This window comes from Antennarius striatus, chromosome 11 (assembly GCF_040054535.1).
Source record: "Antennarius striatus isolate MH-2024 chromosome 11, ASM4005453v1, whole genome shotgun sequence".
Classification (NCBI taxonomy): domain Eukaryota; kingdom Metazoa; phylum Chordata; class Actinopteri; order Lophiiformes; family Antennariidae; genus Antennarius; species Antennarius striatus.
In genome coordinates this window covers 17,965,816-17,987,425 of record NC_090786.1, presented here as the reverse complement: position 1 = coordinate 17,987,425, position 21,610 = coordinate 17,965,816, and the positions used below count along the sequence as shown (strand labels likewise).

The window sequence follows — 21,610 nt, the reverse complement described above, 5'->3', positions numbered from 1 at the left end:
TGTTATGTCCTGTATTAATGTTATATCCCAGCATCTCGAGGATTACTGTTGCTGTACTGTGGATCAGCTTGTTGGTCTCAGTTATGTTCCCTGTGGGGACGGTTCTTATTGCAGCATTCACATCTTCAAGCAGATCTTCTGAAGGTACTTGACAACTCAGCTTCGGTATTTATCGGAGGCTCCAGGTTTCCAGTTGGGTCACAATCTTCCTTCTCAGGTCAGCAGCTCTTGTATTGAGGCTGTCTATGTCTCTTGGGGCTTGGTACCCAATCACGGATTGTGGGGGGGATGGTGAAATCCCCCCGCTGACCTCGTGTCCTGGCTCCCCCTTGCCGTAGCATTGTTGTAGTATTTCATTGATCTCTAGTTGTGATAGCAGTTTTCGGTTATGGATGTTGGAACACTGGCTAACAGCTGTTTCTTTGTAAGCCTTGATTGTGGGTTTCGAGAATCCATTGGTCCCACATCCGCCCCATATATCCCCTCTCTCTGGGATTACTCGTATAGTAGCATTCCAACAACTCCGTATTCTCCGCCCTTGTCCATGTCTCCATGTGTCTCATCAGATTGCCCTGTTTCCCTAGCAACTGACGTGGACCTTGTTGACCCGGGCGACGTCATTATCATTATTGTGGTCGCTCATGTCGGAGGTAGGCTGCTACAGCATTACGGGTCTTGCCCAAGGATCCTCACTGGATAGTGTCCGCCATGACTGGGGTTTGAACTCACACCCTCCTGCATTCCAGACCATGCCCTGGAGGGTGGGTCACTTTTTGTCTTGCAACTATTTGTGTGTGTGTGTGTGTCTATATATATATATATATATATATATATATATATATATATATATATATATATATAGAGAGAGAGAGAGAGAGAGAGAGAGAGAGAGAGAGAGAGAGAGAGAGAGAGAGAGAGAGAGAGAGAGAGAGAGAGACAGACAGACAGACAGACAGACAGACAGACAGACAGACAGACAGATAGATAGATAGATAGATAGAGATATATACATATATAAATAGTTGCAAGAAAAAAAATCTCTGTTTCTACTTCTCTTTTCCAAAAAAACTGAGGCCAGCAGGGTTCAGGGACAAAGATAATGGTTTTAAAGATGGAGTAAATGTCCTCCATCCCCCACCTGACAGAGCTACCAACCTCTGGAGCCCGCCAGCGGAGACCTTTCAGCTGTTCGTTAGCCTCCTTTTGGTGGACAGACAATAGGAAAATAGCTTCGTCCAGCCGCCCGGCCTTCAACCATTCACGACTCAATGCTGCTCTAGTGGAGACTCACCCAGCGAGCTGCAGCACTGTTATGTGTCTTGAGAAGTGAATGTTGTACAGACCCTGTCTGTTTGTCTGTGTGCCAGACAAACAGACAGACAGTAGTGGGCACACAAGTGTGAATTTCAACACACATGGCCATAAATAATTGTCTATGGAGGTTCAGTGTTCATAATAATTTCCTATAAAATGTTAAAGCTGGACTCATCTGTCACATAAGCTTCACTGACAAAAACAAGTCGTTACAAGGAATCGGAATCTGCATCAGATGTCTATGTACTGAAAATGCAGACAACACATCAGCTCCTAAAGATCCTTGTGATGGTGGCTGTTGCTGTGAACTCCTCATCCGGGGGGTTAATTGGAGGCAGACACTCATCCTGCTATCTGAGAGCAGCAAGGGTGGGTGGGCTGCTCCGCTGATGGCCCAATAATAAGAAGGAAAGACAGACAAGCACACTCCTCCTGCTGCCTAACAGTCCCACTGTGAGGGTCCTGACTGAAGGGACTGCTCTTTCTCCTCAAGGTATTACAAACGGACTCCTCTATGGACGAAGCTTTATAAAAATAAGCATCGAAGAAGTGAGCAGTGGACCAGTCCTGCTGGTTCCAGAGGGTTCTGTCAGACCTCCAGCATCTAGCCAATATTCTGACCTCCACCTAGCATCAGGGTTTATGATCAGACATGAAGACATAGACTGAAAATATCTTGAACACAGCTGGAGGTTTCAGCTATGTAAAGAGTGTGTTGGGCATATTTCTGGTTAGTAAGAATCAACTATTCCAAAGAAAGAGCCCTGAGATGTTGAGAATCCCCATGAGCCATAGACACAATAAGAGTTCACACATCCAGTAGGAAATGGGGGGATGGTGATACTTCAACTTAATCATGCAGCAAAATTTCATACAACACCAGTGGAGGGAGGTGCTAATAATGGAGAAAAACAAGGATGGGGTGTAATAAATGCTGGTTGAGCAGCGCTGGTCGTCAGCTTGACGTCTGGGGAGGTTTCTGCAGCAGATGCCTGAACAACCAAGGTCCCTTTGTTTCATGTCTCTCGTGCACCGTCAGGATTTAATACGTTAAATGTGATGATAGAGTTTGTTTCACTCGGTTGACCTGTTTGGCCACAAACAGCATGTCCTCCATTTTCATTTTCCAGTTGCGTTAAATATAATAGATAACAACCAAATCTGAAACAAGGACTGTAAAATGTAGGAAAAATATGAGAGCCATCTCCTAATTGAAAGTCCACATGATGCATTATACAACAGTGTGAGGCTGCTAATCTGAATAAAATGTTTTTTTGTCCTGGTGACACACTTACAGCATCTGTGTTGCTCTAACATCCTGTTCTAGTCTTTAGCAAGGAAGAGATAATTGGTTTTTCAACACCATCCGTCTCCACGGAGACCAGATATCTCAGCAGCACTAATGTGCCCCTCCTCCCCTCCCCTCCCCTCCCTCCCTCCTCCTCGCTTCACCTCCTACCACTAACCGCACTCCATCAACAGTAATGTTTATTAAAGCTGACTGATAAAATTTACTGTGGTGTGTGTGTGTGTGTGTGTGTGTGTGTGTGTGTGTGTGTGTGTGTGTGTGTGTGTGTGTGTGTGTGTGTGTGTGTGTTGTGTGGCTGTGGAGATGGCTTCCAATCCAAAACCAAATAAGTGTCACTGAGTCAGAATGCGGCTGCCGGGAGCGACTGGTCGTCACTGACAGCGATTTGATCTGGATCCCCTCCGGTTATGGAGGATGATCTGAGATTTAGAGGCAATCAATTAATATTGACCGTGATGAGCAGGACGATTAGTTTACGGCACCCAACATTTGAGAAGGTTTCCTTTTAATGTGGTAATTCCTCTAGAGGTGATGTGGCTGCATGAATTTAATCTATAATATCAAATATCCACACATTGAACTCCTTGTTGTGAAACCAAAGGGACCAACAAGAGTCAGAGCACTGTTTAAGGGTTTCCTATTCAAGAACAGTTTTATTGATGAGGATGTTGTGTTGTGTTGCTTTTACCCATTTTTGGTTTGCCAGGAATGTTTCTCTAAAACATCAAACAGCTTTCTGAGTGGAGGTTTTGTTTGTTGCTTGAAACAAATCCTTTACATTACAGTTAGAACATCCGAATAAAAGAATGCTTTTGCAATTTTTATTTTTGTGATTTATAAATACATATGATAAATTTCTATTCTATTTGAGAAGAGAAATTTTGTCCGAGCACACAGATGTTTCTGTTCCAGGAAAAACCCAGTTCAGATTGACAAGGATTTGCCCATCATCTTCGCCATAGAAGAATAGTAGCAGAATGGCAGGAAAATTGTTTAAAAATGAATGAAGAAAGCAATAATGAGATGTGCACCTTCAGGGCTCTTATGAAGCAGGTGTTAGGTTTCACTGGATCAATCACATCCCAGAGGAAAGTAACCCTTTAAGCCTCCTTTCTTGGGGGCAAAAATCAAGTCATCAAACCTCTCAGCGGTGACAACCAAATCTAACTTGATGTGAATGTATATCATAAACTGAATGAAATTAAATATATTCTTAAATTTACTCCATTTATTATACAAAAACATTCATTTTTTCTCATATAAACTGTAGCCTTTATCTTTATTCTTTTGTCTGGACTGGAGAACCGTTGATTTGCTGGAGGTCTATGTGCCTGCTTACTGTATTGTCTGAGGTCACTCTCAACTTGACCAGTTAGGACTAAAACTATTTTTGCACCATATTAGCACATTTTGATATACATGTTTGTCCTGAATTTTCCTCTTGCTGACAGGATTTTATGTTAGAGGTTTTCCATGTACGAAAAAGCTTTTAAAATAACCACAGAGCAGCTATGTGCCCTGCAGACAGGACACATAGCTGCTCTGTGGTTAATCCAGAGGCACGTTGCCCTGCTGGGGCACTGGGATTGCGGTCATGTTGCTCCTTGACCACACAGAGCCTCCTTCAACAACCACACCTGCAGTGTTTGACTGACCAAATAAGTCCTTCTGGAAGGTGACCCTTCCTTCTGGAAAGGTGACCCTGCCTCTCCAAGGATGAAACTCAAGGGAGCTACTTCTCTCATACTGAAGAGATGCAGGTCAGACTTACAAAACAGGCATTTCCTGCCTCAAAATAAGCAGAAAACATGTAATCTTACTAATCGAAATGCTGTAGAAAGCACAAATCACGTAGTGAAGATGGAGTCCATCTAAAACCACATGCTGCTCAATAAGAGCTTAAGACACCACTCTGAGGAGATGACCTTTAATTGTCATAAAGATGCATGAACACACACAAGCTCTTGATGGTGGACTGAGTCTTATACCACACACTAAAGTCATCCACTCAGCACACAACAATCCTGTCCTATCTGGGTAACCATCCACAACGCTGTAAACCAGTCTTTGGTGATTTTGTGTCTCTCAGACACAGACGGAGAATTTAGGCAGGAAAGTCTGGAATGATTCACACTGACGATGGAAGGAGTGGAAACTGAACTGAGCAATAAAAATATTGCGCAGAGAAGATGTGAGAAGGTGGTGTAGGAGGAAGACCAATTCTACAGGTGAGAGAAGGAGTGAAATGTAAGAAGGGGGCTTTGGGAGACATGAGGAGGCGTGAACGCATGATGAGGAGTGTGAGGTGGTGAATTTGGGAGACTGTTCACTGCTTTGAGGACAAAAGAGGTGAGACAGAATTACTTGAAGGCTGTTGCTTGGTTTATGTCTCCTCTTTCTGTTTCACTTCAGTGGAATGCTGAGTCTTCGTCCTTGCAGTAAAATGACAGAGGTAAACCAATCTTACCTGTGCAGCCTGTCCTCCAGTAGCTTCATGTACTTGGTAGTGTTCTCCTTCAGACGGCTCTCTATGTGGACAGACAGCAAAACAGCAGCTTTTACTTGCACTTCATTTTCTATTTTTATTTGCCATGATGGCGTATCCATGCAAAAATCACAGCTCGAATGCCATCAAAACTGAATTGTCATTAGCTTTATTGTACATGGGCTCTGAATGGTAAGTAGTCATCACCGTCAGTGAGAAAGTGCAACAGTACAGTTTAATGCAAAGGCCCATCTGTCTCTCTTAAACCAAGTGGGGAAAGATCGTTCCCAGTGCTCGAGGAAGAGATCATACTGGAGATGCCCGGGGATAAAAAAGGATTTTGATGTGGCATAGGTCCGTATATCATGCCAGATTTACTGAGGGGCATGAAGCTGGATAGCTTATGCTGTTTCTGCTCCCTCCTGCCAGGAGTGAGCTGAACCTGAGGAGGCAGACGCTGGCTGGCTGAGCCTTAGTCAGGATGAAGAGGAGGGCAATCTGAGCACGGCTAATGAGCTCATGTATGAAACATGAGAATATGCCCCCTGCAGCAGCAAATCTTTGAACACAATAGGATGCACTTATATTAAATTGTGCTGCATATATATGTGCACACCTGCTGTAAAGTTCAATGGAACATTCCTCCTCCAATGAAACACACAAACACAAAGCCGGCTTCATAAATCTGTTCAACCTGACATCTCAACTACCAGGAAGAATCTGCGGTTCTCCACCCTCTGGTTCCCAGCTAGCTGCTGGAACAAAAGATAAATAACAGGGGTCATGGAATGGTAAAAAGGAATATTCACTGCTATTGTCCTACTGGTTAACACTTAAAAATATTCACAATCATGCAAATTATTCCATTTGGTAGAAGACATTATTCCAAATTATCGAAATGCCATTTCTCATAGAGAATTAGGTGAGAAGATTTTTGACATTCTGTTGTTTGAATGGTAAATATGAAGTTAAGGTCAGTAGTTTAGCTTAGCATAAAGGCTGAAAATAGTTGAAATTGGCTCTTTCCAAAAAAATCTGACAAAAAAAAGCTCATTGAGGTGTGATTTGGTAATAAACACCCATTTATACGAAAACCAAAAAATCTAAAGAAGGTAGGTGTGATTTTCTGCAGGGTTTACTCGACTACTTCCTGGATATTAAGTGTTCCCATTAGTTGGATTCCAGGAGTTTAGTCTACAAACAAACAAACTTCCACTGTAAACTGAGAAATTGTTTCAATGCACAAATCTAACAAACCAGTTAGCTAAGTTTTAGCAGTGGGGTCAGCAGTTTCTAGTCCTCACCAAACAGGGGTGGATCAAGAGGTAGACTGGTCATCCACCTACTGGAAGGTTGGTGGTTTCATTCCCATCCCCAATGGCCCCTTTCTGTTCTACTGTGTTGGAACAAGGCAAACAGGTTGGGCTTTGCCTTTATTTGAATGAATCAATGGCCCATTGTAATAGTAGTATTACAGTAGTCACAAGTTTATCATATAGCCACATGAAAGCCAGCCAACACTCACATTCATGCCTTACACGACAAAACAAGAACCCAATCCCACACCTACAAGTATAATTTGTGTCATCATCTTGATGACGGTGGTTATTAGACAGAAGCAGCTCCAAACTAGAGGGGAAAGGAAAATGTCTGAGATAAAGTGTCTGTGACATACACATAAACTTATTCCTGTCTGTACCACAATAGTTAAGTGTGTGTTTGTCGCACAAATGACAGCTCTTGCCGGCAGAGTCAGTTTCAATCAAAATAACCAATTTAGCCCAATCAGAAGTTGGAAGGAAGTTAATGTCACTCAAGTAGCTCTCACACATCTGCTGGACAGATCTGGTGTCAGTACACCAGACAGCTCACTTACCACTTCTCTAATTGCTGTGTGAGATCCAATCCTACCTGACAGTCTCTCTTGTCAACTTTCATTTATGTGGGTGTCGTTAAGCAATGTGCAATGAAAGAGACACTGAATAATACATGGAGGGCATTAAGCCTGACTTCAGTTGGCACAAACCATGTATAGATACTGTTTTGAAATGCAGGTTGCATTTCAAACAAGAGCAAAACCCACAGTGGGAAATACTGTATGTTATAGTGTAGGAGGTTGTGGAAAAGGAGAATTATGACGAAAACATGAGTTCTGTATATTAAGTCCTAACTTCATATTCTTGCTGCTCAGATATTATCACAACCGAAAGTGATGCAGCTTCCCATCCTGTTACTAACTTAAAACAAGTGAGTCTTTTCAGGGGCAAAAGAAAAAATAGTCTCTTTATAGATGGAAAAGGGCATCAAGCAGTGGAGCCACCTCCGGTGCTGAGTGGAACCAAAGCCCTGCTGATTTCACTGCTTCCTTTTAGCGCACCGGATGCTGCCATCATTGTTGGGCTATACAAATAAAATCGTCATTGAGAAGCCCACAAAGAAGACAGCCACTTTGTTAGTGATGCATTCAACAGCATATTTGGCATTGGAAAGATCTCACAAAGGCACTCACAAGGACGCCACTGGAAAATTCATGAGCTCAGCCTGCCGTCACACCAGTGAACTCAGCAGGAACTAAACATCACTGATTGCTGGCGAACGCCACGGCCAAGGAAGGAGGAGAAAGATCATAAACAGAACAGCAATGAAACAAAAGAGAATGTGTTACTGAGTGTTTCAAAGAGGTCGTTTGCTTAGCTTAGGTCAAAATATACATTCATTGATCGAATAGAAGAATGACCAGTCCATCAATCTGTATCAATCAGTAGCACTGTGGCACCGGGATCGATACGTCCTGAAGAAGTTATAAAGTTAACAATGATTTTCTGCTACATTATGAGCATTTGTTAAGCTCTCTAATTGAAAATGAATATTGCAATCACTTTTTTATTGCCTTGTAAAATTAAAATCACCCAACATCTGTGAGGACTTTGAGTTGTCAAAGAAATTAGGCGTGGCTATCGCTATGGGCTAACGCTACACCGCTGATGTGCATGTTTGTAAAAGCCTGCACATAATAAGACACAGGCGAAATTGTGTATTTTTGTAATTGAGTTGGAGGTGCTGGCTGTGATTAATGGGTTTAAACCCAACTCAGGCTGTTGGAGTACAACAACACTGCAGGTAACACAAACACACACAGTCAGCATTGCAGACTCACACATGTATCTGAGCCAAACAGCAGCTCAGCAGCACAGCTAATGAACGAAGAGGACGGGTTGATATCTCTGACAGACACTCAATAACCCATGATGCTTTAACTCTGTGGCACTGCAACACATAGCAGAACACAGACTGCAGCTGGCGCGGTCTAACAGATTGTGTAGTTATGCAAGGATGCACAACAAAAGCAACAATCTCACAAAAAGGCTGTGTGTACAGAATCTGTGCTTGAGTGGATGCATAAACTTTATCTATATAAGTGTGTGTGTGTGTGTGTGTGTGTGTGTGTGTGTGTGTGTGTGTGTGTGTGTGTGTGTGTGTGTGTGTGTGTGTGTGTGTGTGTGTGTGTGTGTGTGTGTGTGTCTATTGAAGGCTGACAGCATTGAGTTGAACTGGTGTTTTATAATCTCTGTGTATCCTCTAGGAAACTCCATTAAAAACTCATCCACACACAGTTTTGACTAAATTACTTCCAAAGTCTACAAGAGCTGATGTGAATCACCACTAGATTTTAAAGACTATTTGTTAACATGGTTTAAACTATTGTTTTAACTTGTCTGTTTTATTTGTTTTTAATATTCGTTTTAATTGCACCTACATTTTATGTACTGAGCAGTAGAACGTCATTGGGTTTCTGGTCACACATCAAGCCATTGGACTCTAGTATGGAGCAAATGGATAATCGACCTTAAAGCTGTTAGAGTCTGGCTCAAACACAAGGACTGACAGGTCAGCCAAAGAGAAAATCTGACCTGTCAGTCCACAGGTCAAAATGAGGACTGAGTTTAAAATGTTTATACGCACTATCACAGTTAGTAAAGTTGTTCTTGGGAGTTGTATCGGTTTATGGGTTGTTTTTTTTTAAATAAAATAAAGAAATATTAATAGTCATCTCTTCTGTACGTGGTAGATATATGCACAATAATTGGTCATATTTATATTGATCCGTTATTGAGTTCTGCTTGAGAAACATAATTATTATAATTGGATAGGTGATTTTATGCATTGGTGGAAGATGCTATAATACCTTTATCCACATCCCATTATTTCTGCAGTAATCCTTAATGGGCACGGCTTCTATGATGCTCACAATGGAATGATATCCAGTCCTGAATCACAGGAAAAGTAAACGCTGCCAGAACCTCAGACAAAAACCAGGAAACACTCTCTGGGGCCCACTTAACCACTACACCTCTCTCAATCATTCCGACTCTTCAGGAGAAGAGCTGTCACACGTTCCATCGGGTTCTCAGCAAAAGCACCTAGAAAGAGGCCGAGTGATGAATAAATCATATATGTCCCGCCCTTCACTATTGGCACCCCATTAGGAAGACATGTCATTTGTTTAATAACCCAGAATGACAAACTTGAATGTACAATTTGCGTGCTGGAATGTTCTGCACAGTTTGCTGCGGCTTTGACAGGCTCACAAATCCTCACCAGGAAAAGTTGACACAAGAGTTTTGTGAGGAAAGAATAGATGACAGTGATCCAAAAGAAAAAAAACCCACACTAATTAAATGTGCTCCAGTGGAGCTGTATGGAGCAGACAACTTACTGTCTTTATCACAAATAAGTAAATTACCTGACTGCACTAGAACCGACTGCCTGCATACTAACAACAGCATTAAATAAGCTTAAACAGAATACATGGATAAATCAGGGGGAACATACACTGCTTCAGCATTTGAATGTCCTCACTCCTGGGGGTCATTTACTCACTTTATTCAGCTCTTCAATTATTTAGTTGGAATTGTAGTATCACACAAGATCTCTCCCGGGGACACAATTCTTCTCTCAGCAGGGAATCAAACCTGCAGCTATAATGGTTTTAGCATTCATCAGCACTTGTGCCAATAGCAATTAGGCGCATAATGGCTCCCAGGCCAAAAACCCTTCACACCACAATGCACACTGGGTAGGGATGTTCAACAAGCTAAAGCTGTGCAGTTGAAATAAATGTGTGTGCGGATTTTGTTGAGGTGTGAGCTGATATCTTGCTTAAAATCGAATGCATGACAATAGGATATTTGTGCAGCAGGCATGGGGTTTTACTCTTCAAGATGACACTAGTTTCATTAGCATGTAATAAAAATGGTTCAAAAACTAAAAGGATGGCCATCTTGACTCTAAAGTAGACAGTAATTTCTGATCCCCCCCTAGCTAAAGAAATGGTAATGTGCTATTTGTGGCCTATCAGTTTCCAGCTAGCGCGTGCCAGCCCCTTATTACCAAAGTGGATGACAGTTTAATGAGCCCTTTGCTTGGTGTCAGCGACACATTGTAAAATTCCTCCTGCTGCCATACTGTGTGTACCCACTTGAGTATTTGAGCGACCGCACGACCGATCATTAAATCGCCTTCTCCCCCCACATCTGCGATACCTTACTCACCTGATCCCTTTGTTCACATGTCACTGGTTTCCTATCCTCTGTGTCATAAGAGCTGCATTATTTTGTATGAGGCATGTTGTGTGTTTGGAATAAAGTGGTAAGACTGGACGTGTTTTTGGTGATTGTCAGGAGAGCAATTAATAGCATGGCTGAAAGTTTAGCCTGTCAAGTAGATCAAGCCTGGGTTTCAGTCGCAGAAGCAGGCTATACATGACATAAACATGGATGTTACATGAACAAAAAGTCATTTTAATGCCACAAATTCAATGCATCTCAACTACGTAGAGTGCCACAATGAAACAGTGCCCCCTAGTGGCAATAGAGGGTTCATTCAAGACAAGACAAAAGACTGACACTGATGGTAAAACGGCAGCCACAGGTTGATGCACACCTTTGGGTTGAAGTGATCCACAGCACCAGTCTCCTGTATTTTACTTTTCAATGTGTCACCTCAGCACCGCCTCTTCTCCGGTTAGAGCGAAGTGACCTTTTAGAAATTGGCCTGTGACTGATGGGCTAGAGAGAGGAGCACTGCAGGTGGTGCTATCAAAATCAATTTATCGTCCTGTAGATGCAAGAGAGCCAGCCCATCCAAATTCCCCCATCTCCCCCTAAAACCAAGCCCAGTATTAAGACAGCACTCTGATTTTCTGTGGTCCGTGAGTGCGAGCACTGACACATTGTGGCTGCACTGAGCGGCTTGCAGGTAATGGGCTACTTGACACAATTTAAATCCCATTTACCCTACGCACCCTCCATCACGCCCTCAATCTCCTCTTAACAACTGCCAGTCCTGATGCTAACCTATCAGATACTAAGACTCCCCCAGAGAGCAAATCCCTTCTCCTTCTCTTGACAGACAACTTTATGTCCAGTGGTACCAGTGGTACCTCAATTAACATTTCAATGGTATATTCAAAGACCAAAAAAAAAAGAAGCAGCTTTAAAACAACAACAAAATGAAAATGTGTGAATTCTTTCAGTGAAATTTTTATTTTTAATGGGTTTTTTTAGTGGTTTTCTGGTCCAGTATGTGTGTTGGACAGACGTTAAGTGGATTGAAATTACATAAACTTGATAATTATTTTTCCATGTATTTTTTTTAAAAACCTAACGTATAATTGAGAAAGAAACTGTACCTGTATTTCACTTTATTGTGTGTTTCTGGTCAGTCTTCGGGAATAGTACTTTTGTATTTAGAGTAGCGATGACATTTAAACGACCTCAAATGATGATTATAGATTGAAATTTAATAAGTAACAAATTACAAAAAATTCAACTTACGAACAACCTCTTAGAACCAGTTATGTTTATACGTTGAGGACTACTTGTATATACATACATCAGTTTAAAGTACAACCATCTGTACAGCTGTGTATGCTGCTGAGAATCATCATATTGGCCACTTTCTCCTTTGGGATCGCAGTACTTCATGTTATGTTAATGTAGACCGGCCTCGGCGCCTCACCGTGCTGAGCCTCCTTCTGCTCCAGCTCCTGCCTGAGCTCCTGCCGCTGCTCCTTCATCCTAGCCAGCTCCTGGCTGCTCCCCGAGCTGAGGCTGTGCAGCCTCTTGGCCAGAGCCTCCAGCCGATCTCTCTCAAGGTACACTGCCTTCATCTCAGCCTTCAGCTCCTTGGCACTGCTGAAGTCATTACCTGCACCAGTGCATCACAGGAGGACATTAAAGCCTACAACATCCATAAATGAGAATCTAGATCATTAATAGTGTAATTACGTGAGGCTAATGGTGGACGATTTGGGTAAATGATGTAAATAAAAGATGTGAAATGTAGGAAGGGGTGTGGTTGAGTGGAGAGTTACCTGAGATTGCTGCCAGCTTGGCTTCATGCAATGCCAAAAGCTGAGTTTCAGTCTCACTGACTTTCCTCCTTAGGCTGCTGCCCAGCCTCTGACTCATGACCACCTGGGGAAAAGAAAGAGAACAGACACATGGATCCCACAGGATGTATAGCTCATTTCCTATTTCACTTTCATGTTGTTTTTTGACACTCATTCCTACAAGATCTTACAGATTAATTTGCTTCCTTCTGTGTTAGCTGTGCTTTGAATACGCAGCAGAGCATCAGCACCAGTGTGTTACCTTGTCTATAACCTTTAGAAAGAAAGAGGGTGCGCCTCCTTCCACCTGGACATACAGGGAAATGTGAAATCTCCATAAAAGATGCTATTAGAATGTCAGAGAGAAAAAAGGACCTGAATGTCACTGGCCTGATGGGGATCCAGCACCTCAGCTCAGCAGCATTCACACAGGAGCTGATGGCTTCAGATACAGCCTGTCTGCCCCCATCTGCCTCCAGTCTGCCCTTTAGACCGCTGTTTTTCCAATGTATTCACTTTGAGTCACACTCAGCGGCATTTCCTTCTTTGAAGGAATATTTTTACCATTTGAAGAAGCCTGGAACCAGATTCTATGTTGCTTTTTTTTTAATAAGGCAGTTTTGTGCACCACTTTGAAAGGGCTGTCAAAATAGTTGGTATTTGTGAAGAACATTATCTCCAAGTAATATTCTCACAAGAGAGATGTGGAAAACAGGCTTACAAAGTCTCTATTTCATGCATGGAATGAACTGTTCTAGAGTGCTTTTAAATCTGTTCAAATTCTGACATTGGTGATTTAATATAAAAAACATTGCACTACATGTCAATTTTGCAGAAGTCGATTGAGAAAATGAACGTTACTTCCTAGGCAGCAATCATTCTGTCACAGCAGGTGTGCCATTTTCCACATGGTGGATATCTCTCATCGGAACAAAACTTTTCATTTCAATTTAACAATGGACAATCACGCGATTGTGTCCAAAGTGACTCTTCATGGAGAGCACCCATAATCCTTTGAGAAGCAGTTGCAGCACAACCCAACTGTTTCATGATAGATTTTTAAAGGACACAGCAGCAGTAAAACGGTCTTTTCAGAGCCCATCCAATCCCTGCTGTTCTTCTCTCCCATGTCCCTGAAACCACCATGTCTTCCACATTTCTAATGCTTCAGGCTTTTTCCAGCTGCAGAGTTCCATGTCTAAAGATCTGTGAGAGGGAAACGCAAACCCCTGAGATGCTATGGGGAAACTTGGAGACATGGCACACATAATGGGAAGCATGCAAACCTCACACACAAGAATAATCAGTGACATGCACAGAATCCACCGCAGCTACATTCACGCTACTTGCTATTTAAAAAGTGTACATACTGCACGCCTGAACTTCACAGGCCACAGTCACTCAGATAATACGACCACAATCAAATCATTAACGGTTTCATGATCAAACATCCTCTAATCAATTGTACTGAGTTTTCTTAGAGTAATTGTTTTACAAAAACTCTAATTGCTCGTAAATGACTCAATAGTGAAGACTTGACATGAATAAAGACACTGAAATGTAGCATTAACATTTAAAACACTGGCTCACAGTTCATTCAGTACACGAGTCTTACCTGACTTCCCGCTCATTAGATCCAAATGCAGTCAGTCCTTGCTTATGGCAAGTGGGTTATGGAGTGTGCGTGTGTGTGTGGGGGGGGGGGGGCAGACCAGGCCAGCGGAAGCTTACTTTAGCAGTAGCTTCCTTGATGGACAGATTTAGAGCCTGTTCCTGTTCCTGGAGCCTGAAAAAAGGACACAGAAATGTTACAGTGATAAAAGTGTTTCTGTTTCATTTATTTATTTATATTTTTATATTCTGAAGCCCAGCTTCAATCATACAACTGCTAAACACAGCAGTTTTTTGATAAATCTAAATCTTTGTATTCAATTGATAAAACCAAAGTGTAGCAAAAGTGTAGATTTCCAGCTAATCCTGTGAGACTGTATACATGCACGACAGAAAAAAATGTTCCTCCATTTGGAGGTATCAAAATTAGAACAGGAGACAGAGATGAAAGTAATACTAGCTGATCAATACTGGGTGCAATTATTGGCAGTACTGTATTTCATAAAGACTGATATTCATTCATCTTCATTCATTCTAAAGCTGCTTTTTTCGATATGCAGGTTGTGGTTCTGCTGGAGCCCATCCCAACTGGCTATGGGCGGGAGGCGGGGTACACCCTGGATAAGACACCAGCTCATAGCGGGGCCACTCAATGAAAGACAACCACTCACGCTCACACTCACACCTACGGTGTAATCAGTTCACCTAAGCTGCATGTTTTGGAGGTGGCAAGAAGCCAAAGAACCCTGAGTGAACCCACTCAGACACGGGGAGTACAGTATATACAAACTCCAGACAGAAACAACTTAAACCAGGAACCTTCTTACTGTGAGGCGACAGCGATACCCGCTGAGCCACCTATGCACCCCAACTTATGTTGGAGTCAAAAAGGTACTGTGAACACCTTTTACTATGTCAAACTTTGTTTAAATCAAACAAACTTGTGATGGAGGGCCTGTAAAAAGGATGAGGACCACACTCATCTTTTCTAGGATTATCAATATGTGAAGCTTTAATGGGATTTCGACACATATACTTGGAATATTGAATATTTATATAGTATTGGATCCATTTATGTCATAAGAACAATCCTTGAGGGAGTTGTGACAAAAATAAACTTTTATTTGTTGAATATTGCTCACTCCGACCTCGAACCTCAAACTACTGCTAACTATGAAGCAATAATGGTAAAACAGGTTACTGAAGGTATATAAACACATTTAAAAAAAATACATGTACAGACAAAATGTGAGTAATGTCTCATTTTGCAAGCATAAGAAGTAGGAGATGATTTAATCTTTGCCTCGCTTTTTCTGTTTATGTTGAGGAGCAACTCCTCTTTATGTTGACACTGATGATACGTTTTTATGCATCTTTACAAGTTCTGCCTTTTTTCTCTATTTTGTGGATTTAAAAAAGACAGGAGTGTCTTATTTAAATGTGTGTAAACATGAACAAACAGTCTGTCAAAAGTATTAACACTTAACAAAACTGCCAGAGCTAGTTTTTGTGAGGATCAGAAGCAATTACGTATTATAAAAAAATTAGCTTGGCTTCACTTAATTTAGCATAGGACAGTTTTACCACTGAAAGCAACTCGACAAACTCTGCCAAGGGTTGACAAAAGCTCACTAATTCAGCCACTATAGCTCAGCTAAATAAAAAATAATTAATATAAAATCAGTTTTTCATTTTGTTGGCTGATCGTTTCTTGGCTGGGTGAAATGACTTCCTGCTGGCTGTTGATTTGTGTCAATACTGCTCACATAAGATATATGAGAGAATGAGTTCATCTCCTAAAATGTTGGAAGCACCTAGAGGTCCATGTCCATGAACCATTATTGCAATCAATGTCTGTGCCTGTCACTGTTTTAACTGTTGCTCGCATTGAAAATCAAGACAAAAAAAAAAAAAGAATCCGGAGAAAGCAGATGAGCTGACAGCTAATTGAGAGACTATTTGTTAAATCTGTCATTTCAAACATGGATGATTGACTGAAAATGTTAATTGGTCTTAAATTAACTTCCAGGATAAATAAATCAGTATCTTAATATAATCTCTAACAGTGATGTAATTTGCGTGTAAACGTGTGCAGGGCATACAATTAAGCTCATTATGTGGTTGAGAAGATATAAATCAATTACTAGATAGAAAAGGGGCATAAAATCCGATTTTTTACGGCAGAGTCACCTTGAGCTTGTCCCAGTTATCTTCATTAAAAAATCAAAATGCCCTTTTAATGTAATTGAGGCTGTTGTTCAGGGTGAGTAAGGTGTTATCTCTGAATCACCGTGTCAGACTATTCCATTACTATTGAGGATGCTGTTACATTTCATAAATCCTACTCCCATAAAAAAATCTTGACACAAGAAAAGAAGCTGAAACACAATGACCCAAAGCGTGACACACGGAGATGCGTTGCTGAATATCCAATCTGAGGTTGCAATTTCAATCAGCGGTGGATATAAATGCATTCCCATTGCAAGGGGAATATGTCAGGTATCAAATTATTCCAGTGATGGCGGGTCATGCCACCAAGATGGTGATAGGCAAAATTTACATGTCTGTGTAACAAGTGTCTCTCCTTCACAGGCTATTACCTTCAGAAGACATGATGCAAAGTAATCATTTGTATCTGAGAAGAAACATTATGATTCAGAGCAGGTTCAAGCAGATGAGAAGGAAGATGACTGAGAAGAAGATGTGGGTAAAAATGTAAACGTATTCACGGCGGCTCGGTGTATCCTGTCACAACCTACAAATAAATAAATAATTTTGTACACAGACTTAGAAATGATTGGATTGAATTACATAGATTTTGGCATGTGCTTGGCTCCAATGTCACCTAGAATAAACAAATTCAGGCTTTACAAGCATGAGAGCTAAATAACATGAACAACATGCAAGGAGATGTGTACTTCAGGAGTTTTTTTATAATCCTGAAGCTCTTTCATCTAGTTTTTGTAGGTGTTAATTGGTTTTAACATCAAGGAGGATGAATGACGCTTCCAAGCAAACATTTAGAGACACAGTGAATCTGTACTGTCGTTTGTGAACTGGTGGTTGTGGAAACGCAATTCATTGACCCCCATGGCTCTCCAGCCTCTTCCTGTGGTGACTGATAGTATTGCAGCACCGGGGAGAATGAACAGCATTAAGGTGTAATGTACATTAAGGTGTAATGTACATAAATCTACGGGACGTTACACTAAATAAGCCTGTAAAATATTTGTCAGGTTTTGTCCAATTGCTGTTATTTCAGTGTCTTCTTCTTCTTTTCCTTTCGGCTTTTCCCTTCAGGGGTCGCCACAGCGAATCAATTTCCTCCATCTAGCCCTGTCCTTTGAATCCTCTTCTCTCACACCAACTACCTTCATGTCTTCCCTCATTACATCCATAAACCTCCTCTTTGGTCTTCCTCTAGGTCTCCTGCCTGGCAGTTCAAAACTCAGCATCCTTCTACCAATATATTCACTATCTCTCCTCTGGACATGTCCAAACCATCTCAGTCTGGCCTCTCTGACTTTATCTCCAAGACCTCTAACATGTGCTGTCCCTCTGATGTACTCATTCCTGATCCTATCTTTCCTGGTCACTCCCAGAGAGAACCTCAGCATCTTCATCTCTGCTACCTCCAGCTCTGTCTCCTGTCTTTTCCTCAGTGACACTGTCTCTAGACCAAACAACATCGCTGGTCTCACCACAGTTTTGTACACCTTTCCCTTCATTTTAGCTGAAACTCTTCTATCACACATCACACCTGACACTTTCCTCCACCCGTTCCATCCTGCCTGGACACGCTTCTTCACCTCTTTTCCACACTCTCCATTGCTCTGGACTGTTGAGCCTAAGTACTTAAAATCCTCCACCTTCTTGATCTCTTCTCCCTCTAATCTCACTCTTCCACTTGGGTCCCTCTCATTCACACACATGTACTCTGTCTTACTGCGGCTAACCTTCATTCCTCTCCTTTCCAGGACAAACCTCCACTTCTCTAGCTTCTCCTCCACCTGTTCCCTGCTCTCACTACAGATCACAATGTCATCTGCAAACATCATAGTCCATGGAGATTCCTGTCTAACCTCGTCTGTCAGCCTGTCCATCACCATAGCAAACAAGAAGGGGCTCAGAGCTGATCCCTGATGCAGTCCCACCTCCACCTTGAACTCCTCTGTCACACCTACAGCACACCTCACCACTGTCTTACAGTCCTCATACATGTCCTGCACCGTTCTAACATACTTCTCTGCCACTCCAGACTTCCTCATACAATACCACAGTTCCTCTCTGGGCACCCTGTCATAAGCTTTCTCCAGATCTACAAAAACACAATGCAGCTCCCTCTGGCCTTCTCTGTACTTCTCTATCAACATCCTCAAAGCAAATACTGCATCTGTAGTACTCTTTTTTGGCATGAAACCATACTGCTGCTCACAAATGTTCACTTCTGCCCTTAGTCTAGCTTCCACTACTCTCTCCCATAACTTCATTGTATGGCTCATCAGCTTTATTCCTCTGTAGTTGCCACAACTCTGCACATCTCCTTTGTTCTTAAAAATGGGCACCAGCACACTTCTCCTCCATTCCTCAGGCATCTTCTCACTATCTAAGATCCTGTTGAACAACCCAGTCAGAAACTCTACTGCCACCTCTCCTAGACACTTCCAAACCTCTACAGGTATATCATCAGGACCGACTGCCTTTCCACTCTTCATCCTCTTCAATGCCCTCCTCACTTCATCCTGACTAATCTTTGCTACATCCTGGTCCACAACAGTCACCTCTTCTAGTCTTTGTTCCCTCTCATTTTCCACGTTCATCAACTCTTCAAAGTACTCTTTCCATCTTCCCATCACACTACTGGCACCTGTCAATAGACTTCCATCCCTATCCTTAATCACCCTAACCTGCTGCACGTCCTTCCCATCTCTATCTCTCTGTCTTGCCAACCGGTATAGATCAGTCTCTCCCTCCTTACTGTCCAACCTAGCATACAAGTCATCATAAGCTTCTTGTTTGGCCTTTGCTACCTCTACCTTCACCTGACGCTGCATCTCCCTGTACTCCTGTCTACTCTCCTCAGTCCTCTCAGTGTCCCACTTCCTCTTGGCTAACCTCTTTCTCTGTATACACTCCTGTACCTCCTCATTCCACCACCAAGTCTCCTTATCTACTTTCCTTCCAGATGACACACCAAGTACTCTCCTACCTGTCTCCCTGATCACATTAGCTGTAGTTGTCCAGTCATCTGGAAGCACCTCCTGACCACCCAGAGCCTGTCTTAACTCCTTCCTAAAAGTCATGCAACACTCTTCCTTTTTCAGCTTCCACCATTTCGTCTTCTGCTCTGCCTTTGCCCTCTTGATCTTCCTCACTACCAGAGTCATCCTACACACCACCATCCTATGCTGTTTGGCTACACTCTCACCTACCACTACTTTGCAGTCACTGATCTCTTTCAGGTTACACCGTCTACACAAGATGTAGTCTACCTGTGTGCTCCTACCGCCACTCTTATAGGTCACTCTATGTTCCTGCCTCTTCTGGAAGAAAGTATTCACTACAGCCATTTCCATCCTTTTTGCAAAGTCAACTACCATCTGTCCTTCTGCGTTCCTCTCCTGGATACCAAACCTGCCCATCACCTCCTCATCACCTCTGTTTCCTGCACCAACATGTCCATTGAAGTCTGCTCCAATGACAACTCTCTCACTTCTAGGCATGCTCTGCATCACTTCATCAAAGTCCGACCAGAATTTCTCCTTCTCCTCCAGCTCACATCCTACCTGTGGAGCATACCCGCTAACAACATTGAACATCACACCTTCTATTTCTAGCTTCAGACTCATCACTCTATCTGACACTCTTTTTACCTCCAGGACATTCCTAACAAACTCCTCCTTCAAGATAACTCCGACTCCATTTCTCTTCCCATCTACACCATGATAGAACAACTTGAACCCTGCTCCTAAACTTCGAGCCTTGCTACCTTTCCACCTGGTCTCCTGGACACACAGTATGTCTACCTTCCTCCTCTGCATCATGTCAACCAACTCTCTACCTTTTCCTGTCATAGTTCCAACATTCAACGTCCCTACTCTCAGTCCTATACTCTTGGTGTTCCTCTTCTCTTTCTTCGTGCGAACGCACTTTCCTCCTCTCCTTCTTCGACCAACAGTAATCCAATTTCCACCGGCGCCCTGTAGGTCAACAGCGCCGATGGCGGTCGTTGTTAACCCGGGCCTCGACCGATCCGGTATGGAAGTCATAGGTTTGATTCGCATATTTGATTTGGCAAAAGTTTTACGCCGGATGCCCTTCCTGACGCAACCCTCTGTATTTATCCGGGCTTGGGACCGGCACAATAAGACACTGGCTTGTGTCCTCTTGCGGCTACATTTGCTGTTATTTCAGTGTAAGCTATGTTTACACACACACACACACGTAAGCACACACACACACATACATACACACATACTGTATAATGCCTTTAGATTCATTCATTGTCTTGAAGATGAGACGAGCGTAATTGTCTCATTTTCTGTCGCTTGTCCGAAGTAGGGTTCACAGGTGTCACTGGTGTCTATTCCAACTGGGTACAGAGTGCACCCCAGATGCCAATTCATCGCAGGGCTACACAAAAGACAGAAAACCACTCATTCCCATGCTCACACCTACGGACAATTTATAGTGTCCAGTTCACCTAAATTGCATGTTTTAGGAGAGGTCAAAACCCAGAGAGAACCCACGCTTACACGGGCAGAACATGCTAAGTCTGCACAGAAGGCCCCTAGTGGAATCGAAACCCTTAAGTAACAATTGAGCCCCGCATAATACAATGTTCCACAAACCCGAACCCTGATTTTGAATAAAGATATGTGTAGGGTGGGGGTTAATTTGTTTATACATGGGACATTTGAAAATAAAGTACAGTATAGCAAAACCAGCAAACCCCATTTCACTGTGTTTGCATGTTTCCACCTACCCTCGGAGTCAAAGTTGTGACATACTGTATGTTTATATTTGAAGACAAGAGCCCAGTGTGCGGTTTCTTTACTGAAAGTCATTAATATTGACTCTCAATATAATAATACAAATCTGATAATGTTTAATGTAATCATTATATTTGTAAATGTAAACAAGCACTAAACAACCAAGCAACAGAAGATTTGAATAAATTCAAATTTGTATGTAAATACAACTTTACATTTATTCAGATTTGAATTTATTCAGATCAGAAATTCATGCATGTGTCTGATGCTCACCTGAGCGTGGAGGGTGGAGGGGAGATGGAGATCTGTGTGCGGTTCTCAGAGACGATGAGGTCCTGCAGGGTTTGGCTCATGCTACGGAGATGTGCCATGGTGCAGCTCCTCAACACGGAGCCCTCCAGCTCCTCAGCCTCTACCTGCTGCTCCTCCTGCTGGATTTCCAGTTCCAGGCGCCGCTTGTGGTCTTGCAGCTCCGACAGCCTCTGCTGTAACTCTGCGATTTCCTC

The 21,610-nt window shown here is 42.4% G+C and overlaps 1 protein-coding gene across 4 annotated transcripts in view; it reads right to left on the bottom strand.

Annotated features, from left to right (window-relative positions):
- The window catches only part of disc1 (DISC1 scaffold protein), a 52,778-nt gene that overhangs the window by 21,934 nt on the left and 9,234 nt on the right, over positions 1-21,610 (bottom strand). For 2 of the 4 annotated variants that reach the window (XM_068326637.1, XM_068326636.1), the window contains exons 6-10: positions 21,378-21,610; positions 14,233-14,287; positions 12,484-12,586; positions 12,129-12,317; positions 5,091-5,151 (exon numbers count right to left, since the gene is read on the bottom strand). In XM_068326637.1, the coding sequence (XP_068182738.1) occupies positions 5,091-5,151; positions 12,129-12,317; positions 12,484-12,586; positions 14,233-14,287; positions 21,378-21,610 (641 nt within the window). The remainder of the gene's footprint in view (positions 1-5,090; positions 5,152-12,128; positions 12,318-12,483; positions 12,587-14,232; positions 14,288-21,377) is intronic. The other 2 variants (XR_011037259.1, XM_068326638.1) reach the window with 1 other exon arrangement.